Raw genomic sequence first — 21,743 nt, forward strand, 5'->3', positions numbered from 1 at the left:
GTCTCCCTTAAGGAGGTCCAATCGAATAGCTCCCAGCAAAGCACAAGAGTGTGCCCTAGGCACTATATGTGGACGATTTTTTATATTCTATTTTTCTTATTTGATTCTTCCCATACGACTATAACAACAGCTGTTTAGTTGAATAAAGTAAGGTGAAGGATTATGCTTGCAGCTGCACAAGCAGCAAAAAAAAGGAAAGAAATGTTCAAGCGGCAAAAAGGTATGATACCTAAATGCGGGTACGAATATGAATCAAGCACAAGGAGAAGTGATATGACTTGGAATTTTCCTAAATCTGGGATATGAAAATACATACGAGTATCGCATAACATGTGATACGACACAAGATATAATTAAAAATTAAAAAACAAATAATCTTAACTTTCAAAGAAACTATTAATCTATTGATAGCATCTGCAAAACTCGGACACTTGAAGTTTAAATTGCAAGTATGAAACACTGACAAAAATAGGGATGATTTTTGCACCTCAATAGTAACATAGATTTTAGCCATGGTAGTTAATGCAAGAAAAGGAAGTGTCCATGCCATAACTAGTACTGGTATTGAACCCATATCTTGTTGAACAGGGTATATCGTATCTAGTACTGGTATTGAAGCCATATCTTGTTGAACAGGGTATATCGTATAGAAGTAGTTGGGTATGATAGAGAACTAAGAGAAGAAGCCAAGGATGTTGAAGAGGGATGAACAAGTCGAGGATGTTGAAGAAGCCCAACACTTTGAATCAAAACTCAAAAGATCCTTATGCTTCGAACCAGTGGATTCTCTTTCCCTCTAAGTACCATATCAAAGAAGTGAAATGGAGCATACAATTTAAAGCAATCATATAATATAATAGTAAAACGGAATCCTGGACGACGTGGTTGCGCCACGTGGCACCCTCCTCCATAAACGTAAAACTCTCTCCAACGAGAATTTTCGTTTTTTGCACCCTCCTTCAAATTCTACACTTTCCTCTTTATTTCTCCCTAAAATCTCTCCCTTAACTAAAATCTCTCATTTATCTCTTTCAATAGTTTATCTTTCTAAAATCTCTCCCAACCTAAAATATCTCACAAATCGTTTCTAATTTTAATTCTTAGTTCATAATAATAAGAATTTCAAAGAGATGGTATTTTGAGAGAAAGATAGAGACAAAAATCTCTCTCCCTATTTCCAAAACGTTCAGAAATTCTAATTTTAATTCTCAGTCCCTAATAATAAGGATTTTAAAGAGATGTGATTTTGGGTGCGCCACGTGGCATATCTTCTATACCAAGTTTCCTTTCTCCACAAATTCACGATTAAGAAAAGTAGCTAGCAATTTTTTTGGGAGAGGATTTTATGAGATTTAAATGCTAAATTAAAGGAATATAGAGAGTTTTTTGGGATTTAACTACGGTTTTCTGCCATCGCAAGATTTCACAAGTCTATCATTTATTATTCCAAGAGCAAAAAAATTGTGATTATTTAAGAGCCATTGTTTTCTGTTCAATTTTTTATATACAGTCAAATGCGATCATATTCTGTTCAGTTCTTTCTATTTGATTTATTTTATGTCTCTCTCTCTAATCTTATATTTGTTCTTCTCCTTCCTAGGTACGTTTTTCACTTTTCTTTTTCCGGCCAATTCTATGATACCGGAGGTCTGACCAAAGAGAGTTTTACGGCCAATTCCACATTTCTTAAAAATCTGAGGAAACCAAGATTTTATTTATTTGTTACTAACAAAGAAATCCATACCTCTTGATGCTCAACTAATGGACCTAATAAGAAAAAGAAGAACAATAAGTTATGTTTGAGATGCCTTTATTCGTGAAGAATCAGGTGATTTCAGTTTCTCTTTCTCAATTTATCTTTCTTCTCTTCGTATTATCTTTATTACAATCTTATGCCTTCTTCTCTTGAAATTTTCTCTATATCTTTATGAATGATTCTTCTTTTTTCTTTTCTTTTTTTAAAAAAAAGGAAGTTATAAAGCTTTTTCTTTTCTTTTTTTTGCCGCCCCGTGCATCACACGGGACTGCAACTAGTATGGTATGATGGGCCAACCTCTCTAACCCTCCAGCTTCATGCGACCAAACGCTAAAAGGGTATTTTGGTCATTTAACAAAAGCTTTTTGGAGAGAAAAAAGATTAACAAAACCGGGGGGTTGATGTAAACCGCTTTCAAACGTAAAACAGGTGAGTAAATTTACTCTCAACGAACTAGAAAGAAAAGATGTTTTTTATTCCAGATTTCTATCCAACCAACGAGTGCTCAATGTGATCATTCTGAACTCCTACAAACATTTCTCCAACCAAGAGTCCCAAAAATTCTTTCCTTACCACCACACACTTGATATTGGATAGACAATATCATACAACAATAATGTGGATAGACAATATCATACAACAATAATGCAATTGTTTACATGTACAATTCGTTTGTTTCTTTCATTCCATATACATTGCATATTACGGAAAATGGATTTACTTGCCAAAATATCTTGTCAACATACCGTCCCACAAAATGTTTCACAATCGAGTCCTAGAAAGTCTAAGAGATGTTGAAACGCTGAAGTATGCTTTCCCAAATCTTGTGGACGTATTTGCAATGGAAAAATATGCTTTGTGTTCTCCATGTGCAATACACACCTACTAGAAGTAGAAATTCTTTTTCCTTAAGCATTTTGCACGTGTTGAGCCAACCTACTTTCACCATCCACCAAACAGGAACCCCAAACACAACTAGATGGAAACGACAGACAGTCAATAAGAAAGAGGGGAAAATAAAGGTTTTAATTTTTAGCAAGAACCATCCTTGAAGATGCAAGGTCAAATCCTTCCATTGGGCTCACATGTTCGCTAACCTTTATCCTAGAATCAACTGTCTCGTGACACAAGATGCAAGGTTCTGAAAATCGGAATCGAATCGTAAATCGTAACAGGATTTGAATCGTAAATCGTAATCTTTTTCAGATTTATATATAAAAATGAGAAAAAATATAAAAAGGTAAAAAATAAGACTAAACAGGGATCTGTGGAGGCTTCAAGGAAGAAAATCAGGGAACTTCAGAAATTGAGGATGGATATTAATTATGGAGGGGAAATGGTAGAGGAAGGTGACTCTCTTGTTAAGAAGGGAAGGAAACCTAGTGGTAGGAAGGGAAGGTCGTCTACAAAAACAGGGGTTTGTAATGAAGATTGTTTCTTGGAATGTATGGCCTGAATCATCAGGATAAAAGAACTCAAGTCAAAGAGTTGGTTAAAAAATTGAAACCTGATCTTATTTGCTTGCAAGAAACAAAAATGGAGTTTGTTAATAGAATTGATATTAGAAGTTTGGGGGTGCATGCGGATTGGGATTTTTCTTTTATGGGGTCCTCTGGAGCTTCTGGGGGGATTCTAGTAATTTGGAATGAGAATGTGTTGAGAAAGCAGAATGAATGGAGAGGTAGGTTCTCTTTGTCGGTGGCTTTGAAAAAGGAGGAGGACAATTCGATGTGGCTGTTTTCTGGGGTTTATGGGCCGGTCCTTAGGGTTAAGAAATGGTTGTTTTGGGAGGAATTGGAGCAGGTAAGGGTTGCTTGCTCTTTTCCCTGGTGTATTAGGGGTGATTTCAATGAGGTTAAAGAAGTGGGGGAGAGACTGGGTTGTGTGAGAACTAATTCTAATATCAAGGCTTTTTCTGATTTCATTGCCAAGTTTGAGTTAATTGACCTTCTTTTAGCGGGTGCATCTTTTACTTAGTGTAGAGGTCCAAGTCGGAGTCGGCTTGATAGGTTTCTTGTTTGTTCTGGGTGGTTGGATTTGGTTCCTGAAAGTATCCAGAAAGCTTTGGTGCACTCGGTTTCTAATCATTGTCCTCTTCTTCTTGACCCGCGTCTAGAGTCTTGGGGCCCTCCCCCCTTTAGATTCGAAATTGCATGGCTTAGCTATCCCCATATGGAGGACAGATTAGGCAATTGGTGGTCTGCGTGTAGTGTGGAGGGTCCTGCGGATGTGGTGATTGGGAAAAAGCTCAGATTTGTTAAGAATAAATTAAGAGAATGGTCCAAGGAACAAAAACAGCAATCTCATGGCAAGAAGTTTTGTTTGGAATATCGGTTAAAGGAATTGTTAGCTTTGGAGGGGTGCGGATTAAGCTCTGAGGAAGATTGGGAGGAGTTGGGTAAAGTAAAACAAGAACATAAAGGGTTGTTGTTGCAGGAAGAAATATCTTCGCGACAAAAATCAAGGGTGAAATGGCTGGAGGAAGGAGATAAGAATCCAGGTTATTTTCATGCGATGGCTAGTGCTAGAAGAAGGAAGAATAGAATTGAATCGATCTCAGTGAATGGCATCTTGCTGAATTCCAAGGAAGATGTTTCCTCGGCTATTGTTGATTTCTTTGCTTCGTTGTATGCTTCAGAAGGTATTTTGCATCCTATCCCTGAAGGTGTGGAGTTTAATAGTTTGAATGTGGAGGAAAGTTCGAACTTGGAACTTCCTTTTGAGGAAGAGGAAATTGAGAAAGGTTTGTTCTCGATGCCTAAAGACAAAGCGCCTGGTCCTGATGGTTTTTGCTTAGCTTTTTTCCAAGCTTGTTGGCCGGCGGTGAAAAGTAATATTCTAAGATTCTTTAAGGAGTTCTATGATGGTATGTCTCCTGATAGGGGCACAGAGGCTACATTCATAACTCTAATTCCCAAGATTAAAGGTGCATTTAAGGTTTCTGATTTCCGTCCGATCAGTTTGGTGGGGTGCCTATACAAGTTATTTGCCAAGGTGCTAGCTAATCGAATTAAAGTGGTGCTCCCTTTGATTATTTCTGATAGTCAGAGTGCTTTCGTTAGAAAGAGGCAAATATTGGATTGTTCTCTTATAGCGAATGAAGCTATTGAAGCTTATTCGAGAAGTGGAGTTGGAGGTGTGTTGTGTAAGTTAGATATGGAGAAAGCCTATGATAGAGTGGATTGGGATAGTCTAGATTTTCTACTTGGGAGGATGGGTTTTGGAAATCGATGGAGAGGATGGATGAGAAAATACATTTCCTTGGCTTGGTTATCCATTTTGGTTAATGGGTCTCCAAAAGGCTTTTTCAAGTCTTCCAGGGGCTTAAGGCAAGGGGATCCTCTTTCTCCATTTCTCTTTGTTATTATTGCAGAAACTTTCAGTAGATTGATATTAAAGGAAAGTAGTAAGGGGCTTTTTGAAGGCTTTATCATTAGTAGAGATAGAGTGGAAGTTTCGCTATTGCAATTTGCGGACGACACCATCCTTTTCTATGCTTTTGATAGGAATAAGATTTTAAATTTGAAGGCTACCCTAAGATGCTATGAATTGATCACTGGTCAACGATCAAACTTTCTGAAATCCAGTTTGTTTGCTATCAATTTACCCCTTTCAGAAGCTTCTGATTTTGCAAAAGCGATGGGTTGCAGATTGGACTCTCTTCCTTCCTCGTATCTAGGGCTTCCTCTGGGGGTGGGAAGACCGAGAAAAGATTTATGGACTCCTATTGTAAAAAGAATAGAAAGAAGATTGGAAACTTGGAAAAGAAACCTTGTGTCTAAGGAAGGGAGACTGATTTGGTCAAGGCGGTGTTGGCTAACATCCCTGTGTATTATCTGTCATTGTTTAATTGCCCGGTTAGTGTGGTGTTGAGAATTGAACAGATTCAAAGAAGATTTTTGTGGGGAGGATCAAATAATAAAAGTGATATCCCCTTAGTGAAGTGGGATAAGGTTTGTATTCCGATAAAGAATGGTGGTTTAGGGATTCGAAGATTGAAAGAGTTTAATCGCACTCTTTTGGGAAAGTGGCTTTGGCGTTTTGGTGTGGAACAATCATCTTTGTGGGTAAAAGCGATTGCGAGCAAGTACGGGTTTTTGCATGGGAATTGGTGTTCGGATGATATTTACAGTAAGAAAGGAGGGACTATATGGCGCAATATTTTGAGGTTTAGACAAAGCTTTGAGGCAGGAGTTCGGTATAAAGTTTACAAAGGGGATCGAATAAAATTTTGGTGGGATGCTTGGTGTTCGGCTGATCCTCTGGCGGTGCTTTTCCCAGATTTGTTCTTGGTAGCGTTGAACAAAGAGGTGCTGGTGAGAGATTGTTTCGAGAGGGTTGATAACAAGGTGATATGGAATCCTAGTTTCAGAAGGAATTTCTTTGACAGAGAGTTACTTTCTATTCCTAATTTGTTTCAATTGATTAAGGGCTGCTTTGTAAAAAGGAATGGGGTTGACAAAAGAATTTGGTTATGGGATCCGTCCGGATTTTTATCAGTGAAATCTTTCTATTTTCGGTTGGTGCCTGCTTCCGGCTCCCCTCTCTCAGCTGATGTTTGGAAGTTTCATGGTCCTCCATCGGTTTCTTTTTTCAGTTGGGCAGTGTACAGTGGGAGGATTCAGACCATTGAGTTTCTAAGAAGAAGGGGTATGTGGCTAATGGATCATTGTTCGTTGTGTTTGGAAGATGGGGAATCTATTGACCATCTTTTTATCCATTGTAAGGAAGCAAGGGAGATATGGGGTCTCATCCTGAAAAGGTTTGATATTTGCTGGGTTTTCCCAAATTCTATTGCTGAGCTATTGAAGAGTTGGGATTTTGTGCCTTGAAAAAGAAAGGGAAGGTGTTGTGGAGATTGTGTTTGTTAGCTTTGTCGTGGGTTATATGGAGAGAAAGAAACTCGAGTGTTTTTGAAGGAGTAGCAAAGTCCTCATACTGGTTATTCATGAAAATTATCACTTTGGTTATTTTTTGGGCGATCCCTCAATTCAAATTAGTCTCAGAACTTTTATCTTTGGGAGGGGTGGCACATTGTGTGCTTTGTAGGTGTGAGGAGAGAAAAAATATTTCAGAAATGGGAAGCACCTCCTAAAGGTTTTCTTAAGATTAATTTTGATGGCTCCAGTTTGGGTAACCCGGGTCTAACTGGGGTTGGAGGTCTTTGTAGGGACTCTCTAGGGACTCTCTAGGGCTGGTGGCTTGGACTTTTGCAAGTCCAATGGAAGGAGTGATTCATCTGAAGCGGAAGTTAGAGCTCTTATCATGGGATAAAGCATCTGATTAGCGATTTTTTTGATAGGGTGATTGTGGAAGGCGATTCTTCCAATGTAATTAGTTGGCTATCAGGGAGAGTGGTTCCACCTTGGAGATCCTAAGTTACTTCGAGGAAATCTCTGATCTCATTTCAGATTCGTCTATGGTGTTTAAGCATGTTAAAAGATCAGCTAATGGGGAAGCTGATTCCCTTGCTAGATCTAGAGTTCATAAAGTTGAGTTGGAGTGGTTCGACTTTCTTCCCCTGTGAGAAGTATTATTATATTGTTTTTTACTTTTTTATTGTAATTTTCTATTTTTCCTCTCTGTATTTTTCGTGGACCATCTCGGTTCTCTTATTCAATATACTGCCATTTCAAAAAAAAAAATTACTAAACAAAGCACAGACTATATTCATCATATAATAAATCATTATATAATTTATCACAACAATAAACAAAGCACATACTAAAATCGATAATAATCATCATATAAAGAGATTTCAGCAATAAACAAAGCATTTTGAAATCACAATCAGGTCTCAAAATCCAAAATAGACAGAATCGTAAAAAGAATAGTAAAAACCACACAATTCAAAGTCAAATCGTACTTTAATCGTAAGATTTTTACGAAAAAAGATTGTCCGATTTGAATCGTTCAACCTACGAACCGATTTGAATCTTAAGATTCAAATCATAAATCGTAAGATTTTAACAGTAGAGACAAGATGCAATGCATGTCTATTAAATAAGATAAATATACACGAAGAAGAAATCAAATGGGCCCATGATCACTAACACAAAAAGGTAAAATGCGTCATAGACTTAAATTCGCCGAATTAATGTCATTCCTAGATATAAAACAGTCGGAGCTTAAAAGAAATAGAAATGATTAACACTACTACCAACAGAATAAATAAAATATTAGCAACCTTTCAACATTTTATTATGAATTTAATGTTGGTACATAAAAATACCCTTATTTCTATCCTAAAACATACAAACCAATAATAATATAGAAAGTCTGTAGGCAACTATCCATATTCTGCACACTCAATATAAAGCAAGTTACATTTCAAGTTTCCAAGTTGAAATGTAGCACGCATGAAGTAATACAGACCTTTACTTTTCTTCCGCTGGAAGTCCACCATCTTTCCTTGAACAGTCATTGCAGCCTCACGTGCCTGATTATTGAAGTAAAAGGATACATCAGGCAATCTTTATGAAACCAAACGAAATCTCCCAAGAACAAAAGTTTGAGCCTACCATTCCCAAAAAAAAAAAGTTTGAGCCTGTTACTGTTGTTATTACTGTTACTGTTACACTTAGTCTGACAGTTACGATTACTTTTTTTTTATTTTTGGAATGGTCAAGGATTGCATTAATAATAGACCGAGGTGGTCCAAAAGAAATAAAAATAAGAGAATAACAAAAAGACAACAATCAACACAAAAATAAGAACAAAGAACGGGAGACACTCAAAGAGGAAGGACATCATAATGCTCCAAAGCCTCCGACTTAACTCCTCTTCTGGCTAGATTATCGCCAACCCCATTACAATTATTATTATCATCATTAAGAGTATTGGTTAGCATTATTATTGTTCAATATAACTTGTGCATATATTGTAAATGTCAATTGTTATTGACACAAACATAGCTAACCTGTGTATACGATCAAAATACTATGATGCAATCCAAAAATTAGTAATAAATTTTGAGGATGGCTATTTTAGGAAGATTCATAAGTGGAAGTTTCACAAGTGGAAAATGCGGAAAGTTTTCGTGAATAAGAAGGTGTTTTGGCGGAATGGAAACTTGCTAAGCTTACATGATTTATTACAAGCTTTGAGATTTAGCAAGTTTCAAGATTTGGAAAATATGATTTCCTATTCCCTTAAGTAACAATTTTGTTTCCTAAAAGGTCATGATTTTCCAATTTAGCTATTTAATAGATTTGTTAGGCTGAAGTTGCTTTTCTTATTTGTAGCTAGTTTTTAGGTAAGGAAACTTTAATATTTTAGATAGATATGCCAATATCATTTTTAGCTACTTTTTTTTTATTTTGGAAATCTTTTAGAAATGTAATAAAAGAGAAGTACGATTGGAGTTTGGGGGGGGGGGAGGAGAGATTGAATAATATTTTATCTTCACGGCATACGTGAGATTTCGTATGGGTTCTTCTTGTTACTTGTTCTTTCTTAGTTTTGTTTGATCTTGGTATTTGGGCTGCACCATACTACTAGAAGGTACACACTAAGAATGCAATTCATGCAAAAGATGCACACTACAGAGTACAATTATTTAACTTTAGGCCACAAGCATGATTAGCAAGCAGAATGAATAGAAATAGATATACACTATTTGCCTAATTTATAGGGGTACCAACCACACAGTCCAATTACCCATAGAATACCTTGGAACCAGTCTTGAGCGTATTAAAACTATGGTTACAAGTTACAACGCAAGACCAAATAATGTAGATATGTACATGGGAAACATAAACAAGTACAAAAGTCAAATACTCATATTTAAACATGCATCAACAACATGGAAAAAGAGGAGCGGCATTTTTTTTTTTAAATTGCCTGAACCAATCCTCGAAACCTCTACCTACGAGGTTTAAGGAACGTTCCAAGCCATCCGGCAGAGGAGCAACATTTTTTATACAAGAAATCAAGAATTGCTGACAAGTCCTAGATAGACTGTTACCTTGTATTCATCAATAGCATCTTGAGCAAATGCAATATCTATGTCCTTCTCCCTGCAAAAAGCACACTATAAATCATCACAAGCATCAAGGCAATCCTATAGCAAATTATGTCCAGAAACGAGTAGTCACCACATAAAAACTCATATTCATACTAAGGTATATCAGACCTTAGTATTTCGTGGAGTGTCTGTTGCATGAGAGAGCAGCCACATAGGCTCAGATTTTGTCTTATTCATTTAATTCATCTGATGTGGCAGCTCGCTCATGCAACAGGCGCTACGTGAAATGCCTTCTGCAATGGACGCTAGCAAATCCCACATGATAATTCTCATCTTATGTTGCTAGCATAAGATGACACCATATGACCAATCCCGATCCCTAAACTTATAAAGCAATCTGAAACCCTGCACTTTATATAATCTAGGAAGAATAACTTGCAATGTATCTAGAAGCACAAACAAGCATAATCATAAAATCAAGCTTTTAAAATTGTTTACCAGGTTGCTTCGGCATAGGAGAGTCCTTGCCACTTCACTAAATATTCCGGTGTCACATCATCAGAGCCCCCTTTACTGATTCTATCAGAAAATATTCTTTCAACCTGGTAAAACAAACTGGTTAACCAGGACAAGACAAGGAAGATGGAAAGAGACAGGTCACCAAGGAACAAAATTAAGCAAATAAAACCTGACTATATTGCTTGAGGAGGTCTAACTCCATTTCCTTGCTCACGTCATGAACCTCAGCCTGATAGAAGGAAGCCAAAACTAAGTTCATAAAGTACGCAGAGAATTTAAAGATCAACTAAGTAGCAAAAAAGGGAACTAAGTTAGACCAAGGAAAAATCGAAGAATGCTATATAGTCTATATATCTATATCTTTAGATATACTAAGCGTGTAAGTTTCCAAAATATCATTCGCCTTTTCCGGGAGACACTTTTCATAGAAAATTTTTTCTCCTAAAAGAACTTCATGTGCGACAATGCCGGCTTTGGAAACATTTACGGTTTTGGGAACATTTATACGTCACACTATAATTAATTCATAGCGTAATGCCCGATGCCACTTTTACACTCTCTCGCTCTCTTTCTTCTTCGTGTACCTTAATACCGGTGGTTAAAACAGGTTTCTTTTTCACTAAATTAAGAAGATGCCCTCTCAGAGCTCTCGGACAAACACGCGCGTAGTGAGAATGTTTGCTAGTGGTCTCTCGTTCTCGATGCATATTTCATATTTGAGATGCATATTTCATATTTGAGATAAGCACGTAGTGTGACAAACACGCGCTTTGAAAGTGTTGAAATAGGTTGGAATTTTATTTTTATTTGTTTTGTTTGAAATGGACTTGGAACGGGCGGGTCAGTAGAAATCAGACTCGGACCCGACCCTGTAAAGGAGATTGATGGATTTTGGAGAATTAGTTGGCATATCCAATATTCCAATATAAAGTTAGAGAAGCTCATATGCACGGTAGAACACTGAGTGACCAATACGATAAGCAAGGTACTAATCCTGATAATCATTTCATAACCACTGAAAAACAACAATAAGTTTAATTTATAATATGCACAAACATTTTAAAAGGCTAATTTTAACATAAAATGACAGCAAGAATTTGCAATATATGCATTCTACTTGCTGAAAAAAACAGAAAATAGCCAATTTTCAAGTTGATAATTACCTCCTCACGTGATAGTGTCTTTCTGAACTTCCTTTCCTCCATCACTCTTTTCATATAATTTAAAACCTTCTTGAAACCACTAAGCTGCACAGTCGCCAAATAAAACTGAATATTTAAACTTCATAAGGGAACAGGCTAAGAAGAGGCACAAGGGGAAAAAGGAAAACTAACTACAAACTTCTCCCCTGAAAACACTTCTAAAGAATGGCTTTACTACAATTCTGAGATAGACCATAAGAACAGCTAAGTGAGTCCCCTATAAAGCATCAGAAGGCTTACATTCTGAAGATCTGAGAATGATTTCCATTGGCAGTGTAAATATGACTGGCCTTTCCATTTAATGAAGAATTCCACTTCATTCCAGTCTGGTTCAGAGTCTAACAAAGGGCTTGACACAAAGGGCTGTGTTGATTTATTGTTCTTTAATGCTTCTTCAGACATGCCCCTTGGTTGGTGCCACAGAACCTTTTCGATTGAATCACTGTCATCCTCGTCAGCACCCTCCTGAGAAACAGTTTTCAGAAAGGTATCAAAAGGCACGGTTAGGAACTTGGTAATGGAAATGACATGCATGAAAATGTTGCAGGAATTAAAAAAAATTATCAACAGAACCAACAAGACTGAAAATAACTCAGGCTCCATACTAATTTTATACAAACGCAGGAGTTAAATGAAGCAAGATCAATAGTGTTTTTTTTTTTTTTTTTGAGAAAGAGGATGAATAGAATTTTTATACAAAAGTAGGATTTATTTTTATTTTTTTGAATGGTACAAAATTAAGAATTTGCAAAGGATTCAAGAAATTTATATGTAAAATCTATCAACATCCAATAGATGTTATGTTAAATTTGATATAATAGCTCCAAATTTGAGGATTAGTCATATCAGTCATTTACATCTCCCAAAATAAAATATATTCCATTAGGCTTGAGAGGGATTGTGTCAGTGTGCATGCATTTTTTCGTGTGTGTGTGTGTGTGGTGCATTCTCTACTAGAATTTACTTGGTTTTCCTTTTCCTTTGTGTACTTTTTCTATATAGGTTTCTGCCTTTCTCTCAGTAAATAAGACATTACAAGATGCCTGGCACACATTAGAACCACTGGCCCATCATCTACAAGAACCAGTGAACATTGCCAGGCCCAGAAACTGTCAATTGCTAACTTAGCAAGGAGTGGCACCCCTTCAAGTATCAGCCAGGCTAGAAATCAAGTGGAAATCAAGACATTTCTACTAGAAGAAGACATTCTTCTAGAGATATGTGTCAAGTCCACTTAAAAGTTCTATTTCTTTAGTTTACACAGAACATTCTTTGATAAAGCTGATGCCAGGATCTGTGCATCATATTATCTAACAATATGTGAAGCTAGTAAAAGTAAAAGACGAGCATGGGTACTGCATGAAGAGCCTTGTAGACAATAGGTAAGGCTCACTGATGGAGACCAAAAGCAAGAAGAAAAAGAGGTGAGGGAAGTTGTTCTCGAACATGTTCTCAAGTGGGGCCTATATGAGGACCTCCTACACCTTATTGAAGACAAGGAAAGATGGCGCACGTGTGAGTGTTTGTGTGTGGGTGTGGGCAGTTTGACTGAATACGGTCAAACAGTCATGGGCATCAAAATACTCTCCTTTTGGGTTATCGTACAGCATAGGGCCCACATGAGGTGGATATAATTGATTATGTTAGCAGTGGTTAAGAGTCTCTAGAGTCTATTTAGGAAAGTTACTTGTTTTAGAGTTAGATTCTTTCAACTTTAAAATTATTTCTTTTTTAGTTGCTTCAAGTTAATTAGAATAGTTTCGAATTTAGGAGTGTTTGCTTTTAAGGATGCTAACTTAGGACTGTTAGAAGAGTTAATTGAAAAGTATTAGTTGGAACATGCTTCGGGTTTCTAGAGTCATTTACAAGGCTTGCTATCCAAATCATGGGATTTCTCTACAACTACTGTAAGTCTTTTGGCTATCGACATTATGAATTGATGAATAAATCTTTTGCTCAAACTTGCAACTTGGGGATGTGATGTCCCTAGTCTTGATGTGATGCCTTGATGTCCTATTATTCTCTATCTAATCTGTTGATGTACTTTTTTTTTTAATGGTAATCTATCAGTGTACTTAAAATCTGTTTTAATTTCAGTTTTTGATTTCTTATTTAAATTCTTAGCTTCCAATCGAATACCAGTTTCCTTCTTCCAAGCCATATTGGGCTGCTTTTAAAGGTCTTCCAACCCCACGAACTGTTGGATCGATTTTGTCCATACAAACAATTCAAATTATGAAATTCTTGCTTCTGGGTACTCTTTTCGAAATCTCAAACCGGATCAGGACTTTCAGATTCATTTGAAAATCCGGGTGTTTATTCAACCCGATTCTGAACCCTAGCAAAACTGAACCTAGCTTTTGGCCTAAACCTTGCCCACAGCTAGTTTTTCTTTTTAAGTTAAATTTCGGCAATTTCAGTCAAATTCTTCCTATAGATCATCCTACATCACTCGCCCACAAATTTAGAAATTGTTCTTAATTTTTTATACACGAACGCTATATCACAAATATCTCCGATATTTCAAAATACAGTGTTTTTATCGCGACATTTTGATAAAACGACAAAATCCCGAACCAATCCCGAGATTTTAAAAATATAGCGATATTTTCGTTTGTATCGTAAAATATCCTGATAATATCGCGATACTATCCCAATATTTTTGCTATATTTTTATTTTATATTTTTTTCTTAAATTTAATATTTTTATTATTTTTTTAAATAATTTATTTTTACCGTTTTTTTCCCGATATAATCCTGAAAAATAAAAATTTTTGATATTTCCCGAGATTTTCCTTTGCCGGGAAATTCCCGAGAACGACATTTGTGACATAACACGCACACCAATGTTTATGAATAAGAATAATCGCAGTATAGATATATATATATATAGCAAAGTTTATGAATAAGAATAATCTTAGTATAATTTTCATAAAAAAAAAAAAGAATAATCTCAGTACACAGAACACAATAGCCATCCATTATTTAGGGAAAAAAAGAAAACCATATACAACCATATGACAAGTGCAAGACTTAGTATCTCATCACTACTGTGTACAGACAAGGATAAAAGGTGGCCCAGTGCACAAGGCTCCCGCCATTGCGGCGTCTGGGGAGGGCTCGATGTAAACAGCCGTACCCCTGCTTTGGAAAGAGGCTGTTTCCGTGACTCGAACCCGTGACCACCAGGTCACAATGGAGCAACCTTACCGTTGCTCCAAGGCTCGCCCTCTGTTTACAGACAAGGATAGACTTCAAAAATCTAATGAGACCCGAAAAGAAAAATAAACCAAAAAAAAATTTGCAACTTTGAATATGGGGTCAAAAGTCATTTATTGAGTGAAACGAGTAAAAAAAAATGAATAGAAATAGAATTGGGATCGCAACTTTGAATATGGAATTCAAAGGGATCAAATAGGAAATGATACTCTGAATCGTCTAACTATAATCAAATATACGATCAACCAACATTTATCGAATTTGAAAAAGAGGAATCTCTATTTCATCTTTGGTGCCATTGCTGGAGTGATGGGCACATGCTTCTCAGTACTGATTCGTATGGAATTAGCACGACCAACTTAACTACGAACTAAGGGCTGATCAGATCACCAATCTGAATCATCCATCATTAATGGATCATACTGTGGACAGACCACTACATCATTATATATGATGATCCTGACCATTCAATTGGTGGCCTGCAAACAGAAACTCTAAAAGAAAAAATTGTTTGCTTAACCGTGCATTTCCAGGCCACTGGTCAACAGTTAGGATCATCCAATCAGAACAGTTTTAGGGCCATGGTAGCCCAAGGTGTAGCCAGCTGGATGGGTTGTCCAGATAAAAGATCTAACCAATCCACAAGCCAATCCACGAGCTCAATACACCTCATCCGCACCATACAATCGTATGAATGTTGTCCACCGGATCATCCACTTTAACTAATTCATAAATTAAAGAAAAGATAAAATACATTGTTTCAAACAAAGGATTAAGGTTGAAAGAAACCTTACCAAAAATCACACTATCTGGTTTTATACCAAATTATGTCTATAAATTCCCAATGGCCTTCCAACCACACAGAAACTTTGAAATGGAAGATGTAAAAAAGTAACATGAAAATGAAGCCAAGAAAAGATATCAGATAACTACAAGGAAGCTATATCGATGTAAATGGTACAATACCTTTTGGGACTTCTTTGTTTTTCCCTCATCAATCTCATCACTCTCTTCACTTTCAACATACGATATCTTTCGAATTGACCTACTTGAAGTTCGGACATCACTATTACGTGTGGTGATATTTGCAGGCATGGTGGATCGACCACCATTCTTCTTGTGAGTGTGGGTACCGATCTTTATTCTATCATCAAAGTCCTCGTCGCTATCTTCTTCTGAATACTTTGCTGGTGAATCATCATCTTCAGTAAATGTTTTACCTCTTCTCCGTTGTTTATAGGTAGAGAGGGATTTAATTTCTTTTTTCGACTTAAAACTGCGTCCGCCTCTACGTCCTCTTCTATGGCGAGGATTATCAACAAAATCAAGATCATCTGAGATATCAAGATCATCATCATCTTCTTCTTCTTCATCATCTTCTTCGTAATCATCACTCCCCCACTCTTTAGCCTGTTAATAATAATTATTTTGATCAAAAACCAAAACAAAACAAAAAAGTCTAAATCCAAGTTAAATTGTCAAGATTCAAACTGCTTGCATGTTTCAAATCTAAGGCATCAGTAATGGTAAAAACTGCCACATCTGTTACATAAGTACCCAAATGATTTTAAGAGGGACATACACAAGGTTTTTTCCCGGCAACAGAAAAAAGAAGAAATGCCCTACCACTACAAGAAACAGCATGTAACAAATAATCAATTAGCAAACCTAATTATGCAAGTCATATGTTCTCATATGCTTTCAACCTAAGTATGTAAATATCATCTAACAAATACTGAAGCATAAACGAATAGTGAAACAAAAAAACATAAGTGTATTAGTAGTTCAATATACCAGTATGTGTTACATAATTATATTAATATGAATTGCATGTGAAATATGGTGGATGTATTGTGCACAACTATTTGTATGAATTATATATAAATTGTGGTATGTATTGAATTACCAGACGTGCTGACAACGCATGTCACCGGGTGTTCGATGTTGTTAAACCATGATGGTTAGTTTTTTTTGCATATGTGATAGTTTTTTAGTGTATATTTGTGTATATATTAGGATTTCCTAAATTTTCATCTTAAATGTCCACCAGTTGCATATGTTTCCATATGTTTCCATAATTTTACAAGATTTCCACAAAGTTTCATCCGAAACCGACATTTTTCCATTTCCATCGCGATCGAATCACATACTAAAAACTAAAACTTGAAACCTTGTGTAGACTTACTTGTGAACAACAAAATTATGTGAATCAACTGAAAGTTACGTAATGATACGTAATAATACATGAGGAAAAAATTCCCTTTCACAGGTTGGTTTAGAAACTCGAAAGCAAATTTAAAAGACTTCTATAAAAACTAAAGTTAACAATTCTTTAAATGATATGTTAAAAAATTTTAATTGATATTCATTAAAAAAGGGCGGCCCAGTGCACGAGGCTTAAATATCTGAGGGGGTATACCCAACTTTGCACCTACCAATTTCAGTGTGCTTAGTACTCGGTAACCACTAGATCAAGGCAACCTCAAAAGATGCACATCTGTTAGACAACGTGGTGGTTAAGAAGAACAAAAGCACCTCCAAAATTGCACTGCAGAAGTGGGTAGTACATCCATATCTACAAACCCTAAACCCTCACCCCCTCCATATAGTGTCTTTAAGACATGTACCAATACAACAAAAGCAGGTGCCTTGGTCTTAGTACGACCGCAGCATACACATAATAGAATATTTTTTACATTTTGAAAGTAGTCTTCAGTTAACTTTCTGATCTCTTTTCTTAATCGGATCACATTGGGTACGACTCAAAACAGTCCAACCTAACCAGTGATTTTGCCAGTTCAGTGACTGATCTGATTTTTAAAACATTGCCACGTAGGACCAAGCTCTCTACCCCTACCTAGAGGCTTATAATGAGCCACTATGAAGAACCTAACACTAGAATCCATGGAGTATTCTCCAAAGCGAGACTTCCAAGAAGTGTACCATTCTTCTCCGAAATCTCTATGATTCTTACATTTGCAAACTCTCCACTTTCTATGAAAAGTGATACACCTGTCTATCTTCCTCATCATTCGATAGCAAGTGCTTTCAAAGATGCTCCAAATGAACAATCACATTCACTGGTAATTGAAACAATGGAATGAAGTGTCAAGAATAAAAGTGTCACCTCGAAAAGGGTGATACCACAATACAAAAAAAAAAACATTTTGCCTTTTCATGATGAAAGCCTCCTGTTAAGCCTCTCTAAACATTGGCTTTCAAAAGGATCATGTTGGCTTCCAAAAGCTGTAGACATATGACAAATTGAGTAAGAATAGATCTCCTGTTATAAAAGAAACATAACTAAGAAAACCATAGTACACAAGAGAAGATGAACTCTTGAATCTCTACTACAAACAAAATTTAAGCATAATACAACCAGGGAAGAACAGATTATATGCATTGCATCAATCAAAAGCTGAATATATAAACCAAGAGACATGTGAGTAGATGAATAGATGCATATCGCATGTGCACATTCAAACAATGAACACCATAAAAGCAATTCCTAAGGATAGCATCAAATGCATTATCTAGCACATGGCATAATCTAACTCTAGGATTTTAATTGCCAAACGAGTGGAAAGCGTTATAGCTCATAAAACAAGTTATGATACAAATCCATTTAGTTTTGTCACTAGGTGATATAATTGATTAATTTTGTGAGAAAAGAAATAAAATTTAGTCCCCACTTGCATCCAAAAACAAGATATAACACAGATGCACAGTCAAGGTTAAGCACCTCCGTGACGAAACCAATATTAAAATGATTTATGTATTATGATGCAGCAAAATAAGCTCACAAACAACCTTGTTGCTTGTGCGATTGCTCGTGCCTCCATATTCAGGCTCAAAATCTGCATCGTCAGGGTCATCTTCTGCAACAAAAAAGTAAAAGATTTAACTCCACGGCTGAAACTTGGGCTAGTTAAATACAATTGCAAACAAGATAAGTCATTATGGTACAGACTATGAATGGCTCAATTTAGAAGTCAAAGTATCAAACCACTGAAACTTCCAGCCAAAAATCTAATAAATTATGACAATAGCAAACACAAGTACCATCTATATCATCTTCATCATCATCGTCATCCTCATCTTCAACATATTTGGTGAAGTTTGAAGCCTTTGAACTCCTCGCTGTGTTCTTTTTTACAGCTATGGGCCTTGCTAGCAGTCTGGAACTGGGAGCACTAGTCCGATTCAATTGTTTATTGTGTATAGAATCACTTTGCTCTTCCCCATCCTGCTCGTAATAATCATCGGATGACATTTCATCAGTGGGAACATCAGCCTGGCCCTTCTGAACATCTTTGACGACCTTCTGCCCATCATATGTATCTGATTCTAATCTATCAGAGGAATGACCATCAGATCCTTCCTCACTTTTATCATTGGAATGTGCATCTTTCGAATCCCGTTCAGATGCTGATCCGTCTCGAGTGGACATGGGTTGACAGTCCTTCCAAAAAGATGAACCCCACTTTCCAACCAAAGCTGTTCTCCTTCCAGATGGCTGAAAATTCAGTGTTTGTCTTCCAACGGCATTGCTGCTTGCTGCCCCATTTTGAATCCTACTATCATTAACCGGTTCCTCCTCACTCTGGTAGCAGTCATCTGTCTTGACTTCAATATCCCTCTCACTCGAACACTCATCTACATCAGCGTTCTCAAGTGAACTATGAACTCTCTCAATGCCATCATCCTTTCCTTTGTCGTCCAAATGATGCCCAGAATCTTTTCCATTTCCATAGTTTCTGAAGAATGCCATCACATGGAAATTCCGTCCACTCTACTTCAGGCTAGTACTCTAGTGGTTCTCCACTGAAAAGAAAATCCAAATAAAAGGTCGGAAGTGAGTCAATTGATCCAACATCGAAGGCCAATGTAGAAGAGATGTGCAGAAAGCACATGAATGCCAAAACAGCAAAAACACTAAAATAACAATAGCAACAATACAACGCTCCTTAATCATTTCCTTAATCAAACTAATGACATAAATAAGCTATAGGCAAACACAATGAGGCAAGAGGCCATAGTTAGCCCCAAAAACATCTGTTTATTTGGACACATGAATGCCCAATCATTTGAATAATCAAAGTATCAAACTAATGACATAAGGAAGCTATATATTGCATCCTGTCATTCAAATCTAACCCATAAAATTCAATACAAAAACACTTCTTAATAGTTATGAATCAAAGCTGGAGAATTTTCGGCACATTCAAATACAATAATTCAGTGAAAGACACATGAAATCTACACAAAACAGGGTCAGGGATTCATAATTGAGTCAGAAATTCATACATGACAATAGAAAAACAAAGAAATCAGCATCTAAAAATGTTTGAATACTCGTACGCAAACAAGCAAGAAATTTCATAATCCTACTGTCCATGTAACCATACCTACAAAATCAAATCACAATCAAAGGCGAATCCGATCTGAAAAACCAAATCAGAATTCTTTAATAACTCAATCACATAAGAAACTACCAAATCGAGTAAGAAAAAACAATGGATCAGTCCAATAAGAAATACAATACAGCATAACTGATTTCCAAAACCCTATTTTCCTTCATTTCCAAACCCTAACCCTAGAAAAAACCCTAAATTAATCAAAACGGCGCTCCAATCCACGAAAAATTACAGCAAATGGGAACTCACTCTGAAGAAATGCGAATCCATGAAGATTCGGAGAGACGTACCTAATAAAGACGATTGCGCAATTGAGTAGCGCGGAGAAAAGGGGGGAATGAGACAATTGATAATCGCGCGCTTAGATGACGGCGCCGATTCGAAAACCAAAAAAAAATATGTTTTGTCTCTTCTTTTTTTCCTTGGCTTCCTATTTTTGGGTTTTGGGGAGATTTTGGTTAAAAAAAGGTAGAGTACGGATGATCGGTGACGTTTTCCGGCTAGAAAACGGCCGATTTGTGGCCGGAAGTCGGGCTAAGTGGGTCAGATTTCCGGCCGACTATGTCCATGGAAAGACAGAAGGTTTTCTTTGGAGAGAGAGAGCGAGAGGGTTATCAAATACAGAGTTTCTTGGTTTTTCCTTGGAGATACGTGTTTATAGAGGGACATTCTCTCTCTTATTTCTCTCTCTAGATTTAGTTCGTCGCTCGCCCTTTTTAGGTCGAAAGGGTCCCACTGAAAGCCAATGGTGTTACGCCACGTGGAATTGAGATGCCACTTGAAAATTGAGGGTTTCCCTATTAACTTCTTCTAAATTACGAATCTACTCCTTACATGGTTTATATTTACGGCAGCTGTTGTAATGAATCCTCGTTAATTTGAAAAGACTAAAGGGGATTTTACGGGTAGGTCCTGTACAAGGCTGCGTATATAATATGGCGCACAGAGTATATATTCAGTGTATGTACATTTTGATACCACCAGCCCAAAAATATGCCCCTCATTGACTTATGAAATGTGGGGCCGAGATTTCTCGCACCCGTTAATCGTACGAGTGGGGCCTATCATTGGGTGATCTGGATCTTTGTTTGCACGGTGGGCCCTGGATGGTTCATGTCTAAGTAACCTTAAATGGAGATCTTAGGAAGACATGCCATTTCACGGAGTTCCCTAACTGCCGTCTATATCACACCATGTGTTCAAGACGACACTAAGAACAATTTCTTTAATGACAATAGCAAAAAAATTGACAAGCTTGGAACAATCCCAAAACATAAAATATGGGTGTTTTCTGTAAGAGAATGCCTGAAGTTTGGGATATATGTAGAAGAAGACATCTATTTTAGGGTTCTTATATGATCCATGCCCAAAAATATGATCTAACAATGGTACACGTGGAGGCGACATGCTAAATGATGCAAACCATTTGTTGTGTATGCCTTGCTATGGATTGGCCATTGAGCAAAACCCACTCTCATTGACACCTCTAATTTTTAAAAGTTTTATTGAAGAATACAATTTGTTGCTTTTTATTTGGGAAATGATATATCCGCCCCTTTTGATCACCAGGAACACCCCCTGTCACTGTTTGTGGCAATCAGGGGCATTGAATTCTTCTGACCTAAAATATTGGGAGTTACACCCAAAATTATGTGCGCCTAATA

General features: G+C 36.8%; 1 protein-coding gene across 2 annotated transcripts in view; it reads right to left on the bottom strand.

Moving 5' to 3' along the window:
* The window catches only part of LOC143853009 (protein CHROMATIN REMODELING 5-like), a 69,106-nt gene extending 48,384 nt beyond the window's left edge, over window positions 1-20,722 (bottom strand). Inside the window, exons 1-10 of one of the 2 annotated variants that reach the window (XM_077362703.1) lie at window positions 20,370-20,722; window positions 18,725-19,486; window positions 18,473-18,537; window positions 15,629-16,072; window positions 11,684-11,908; window positions 11,405-11,488; window positions 10,411-10,470; window positions 10,221-10,324; window positions 9,723-9,774; window positions 8,132-8,195 (exon numbers count right to left, since the gene is read on the bottom strand). In XM_077362703.1, coding sequence (XP_077218818.1) covers window positions 8,132-8,195; window positions 9,723-9,774; window positions 10,221-10,324; window positions 10,411-10,470; window positions 11,405-11,488; window positions 11,684-11,908; window positions 15,629-16,072; window positions 18,473-18,537; window positions 18,725-19,433 — 1,807 coding nt within the window. In that variant the 5' untranslated portion in view covers window positions 19,434-19,486; window positions 20,370-20,722. Of the gene's footprint in view, window positions 1-8,131; window positions 8,196-9,722; window positions 9,775-10,220; window positions 10,325-10,410; window positions 10,471-11,404; window positions 11,489-11,683; window positions 11,909-15,628; window positions 16,073-18,472; window positions 18,541-18,724; window positions 19,487-20,369 lie in introns of both variants that reach the window. The other variant, XM_077362702.1, reaches the window with a different exon arrangement.
* Window positions 20,723-21,743: the final 1,021 nt, after the last annotated feature.

This window comes from Tasmannia lanceolata, unplaced genomic scaffold, assembly GCF_043159265.1.
Source record: "Tasmannia lanceolata isolate RefF3 unplaced genomic scaffold, GAP_Taslan_0.1 ptg000019l, whole genome shotgun sequence".
Classification (NCBI taxonomy): domain Eukaryota; kingdom Viridiplantae; phylum Streptophyta; class Magnoliopsida; order Canellales; family Winteraceae; genus Tasmannia; species Tasmannia lanceolata.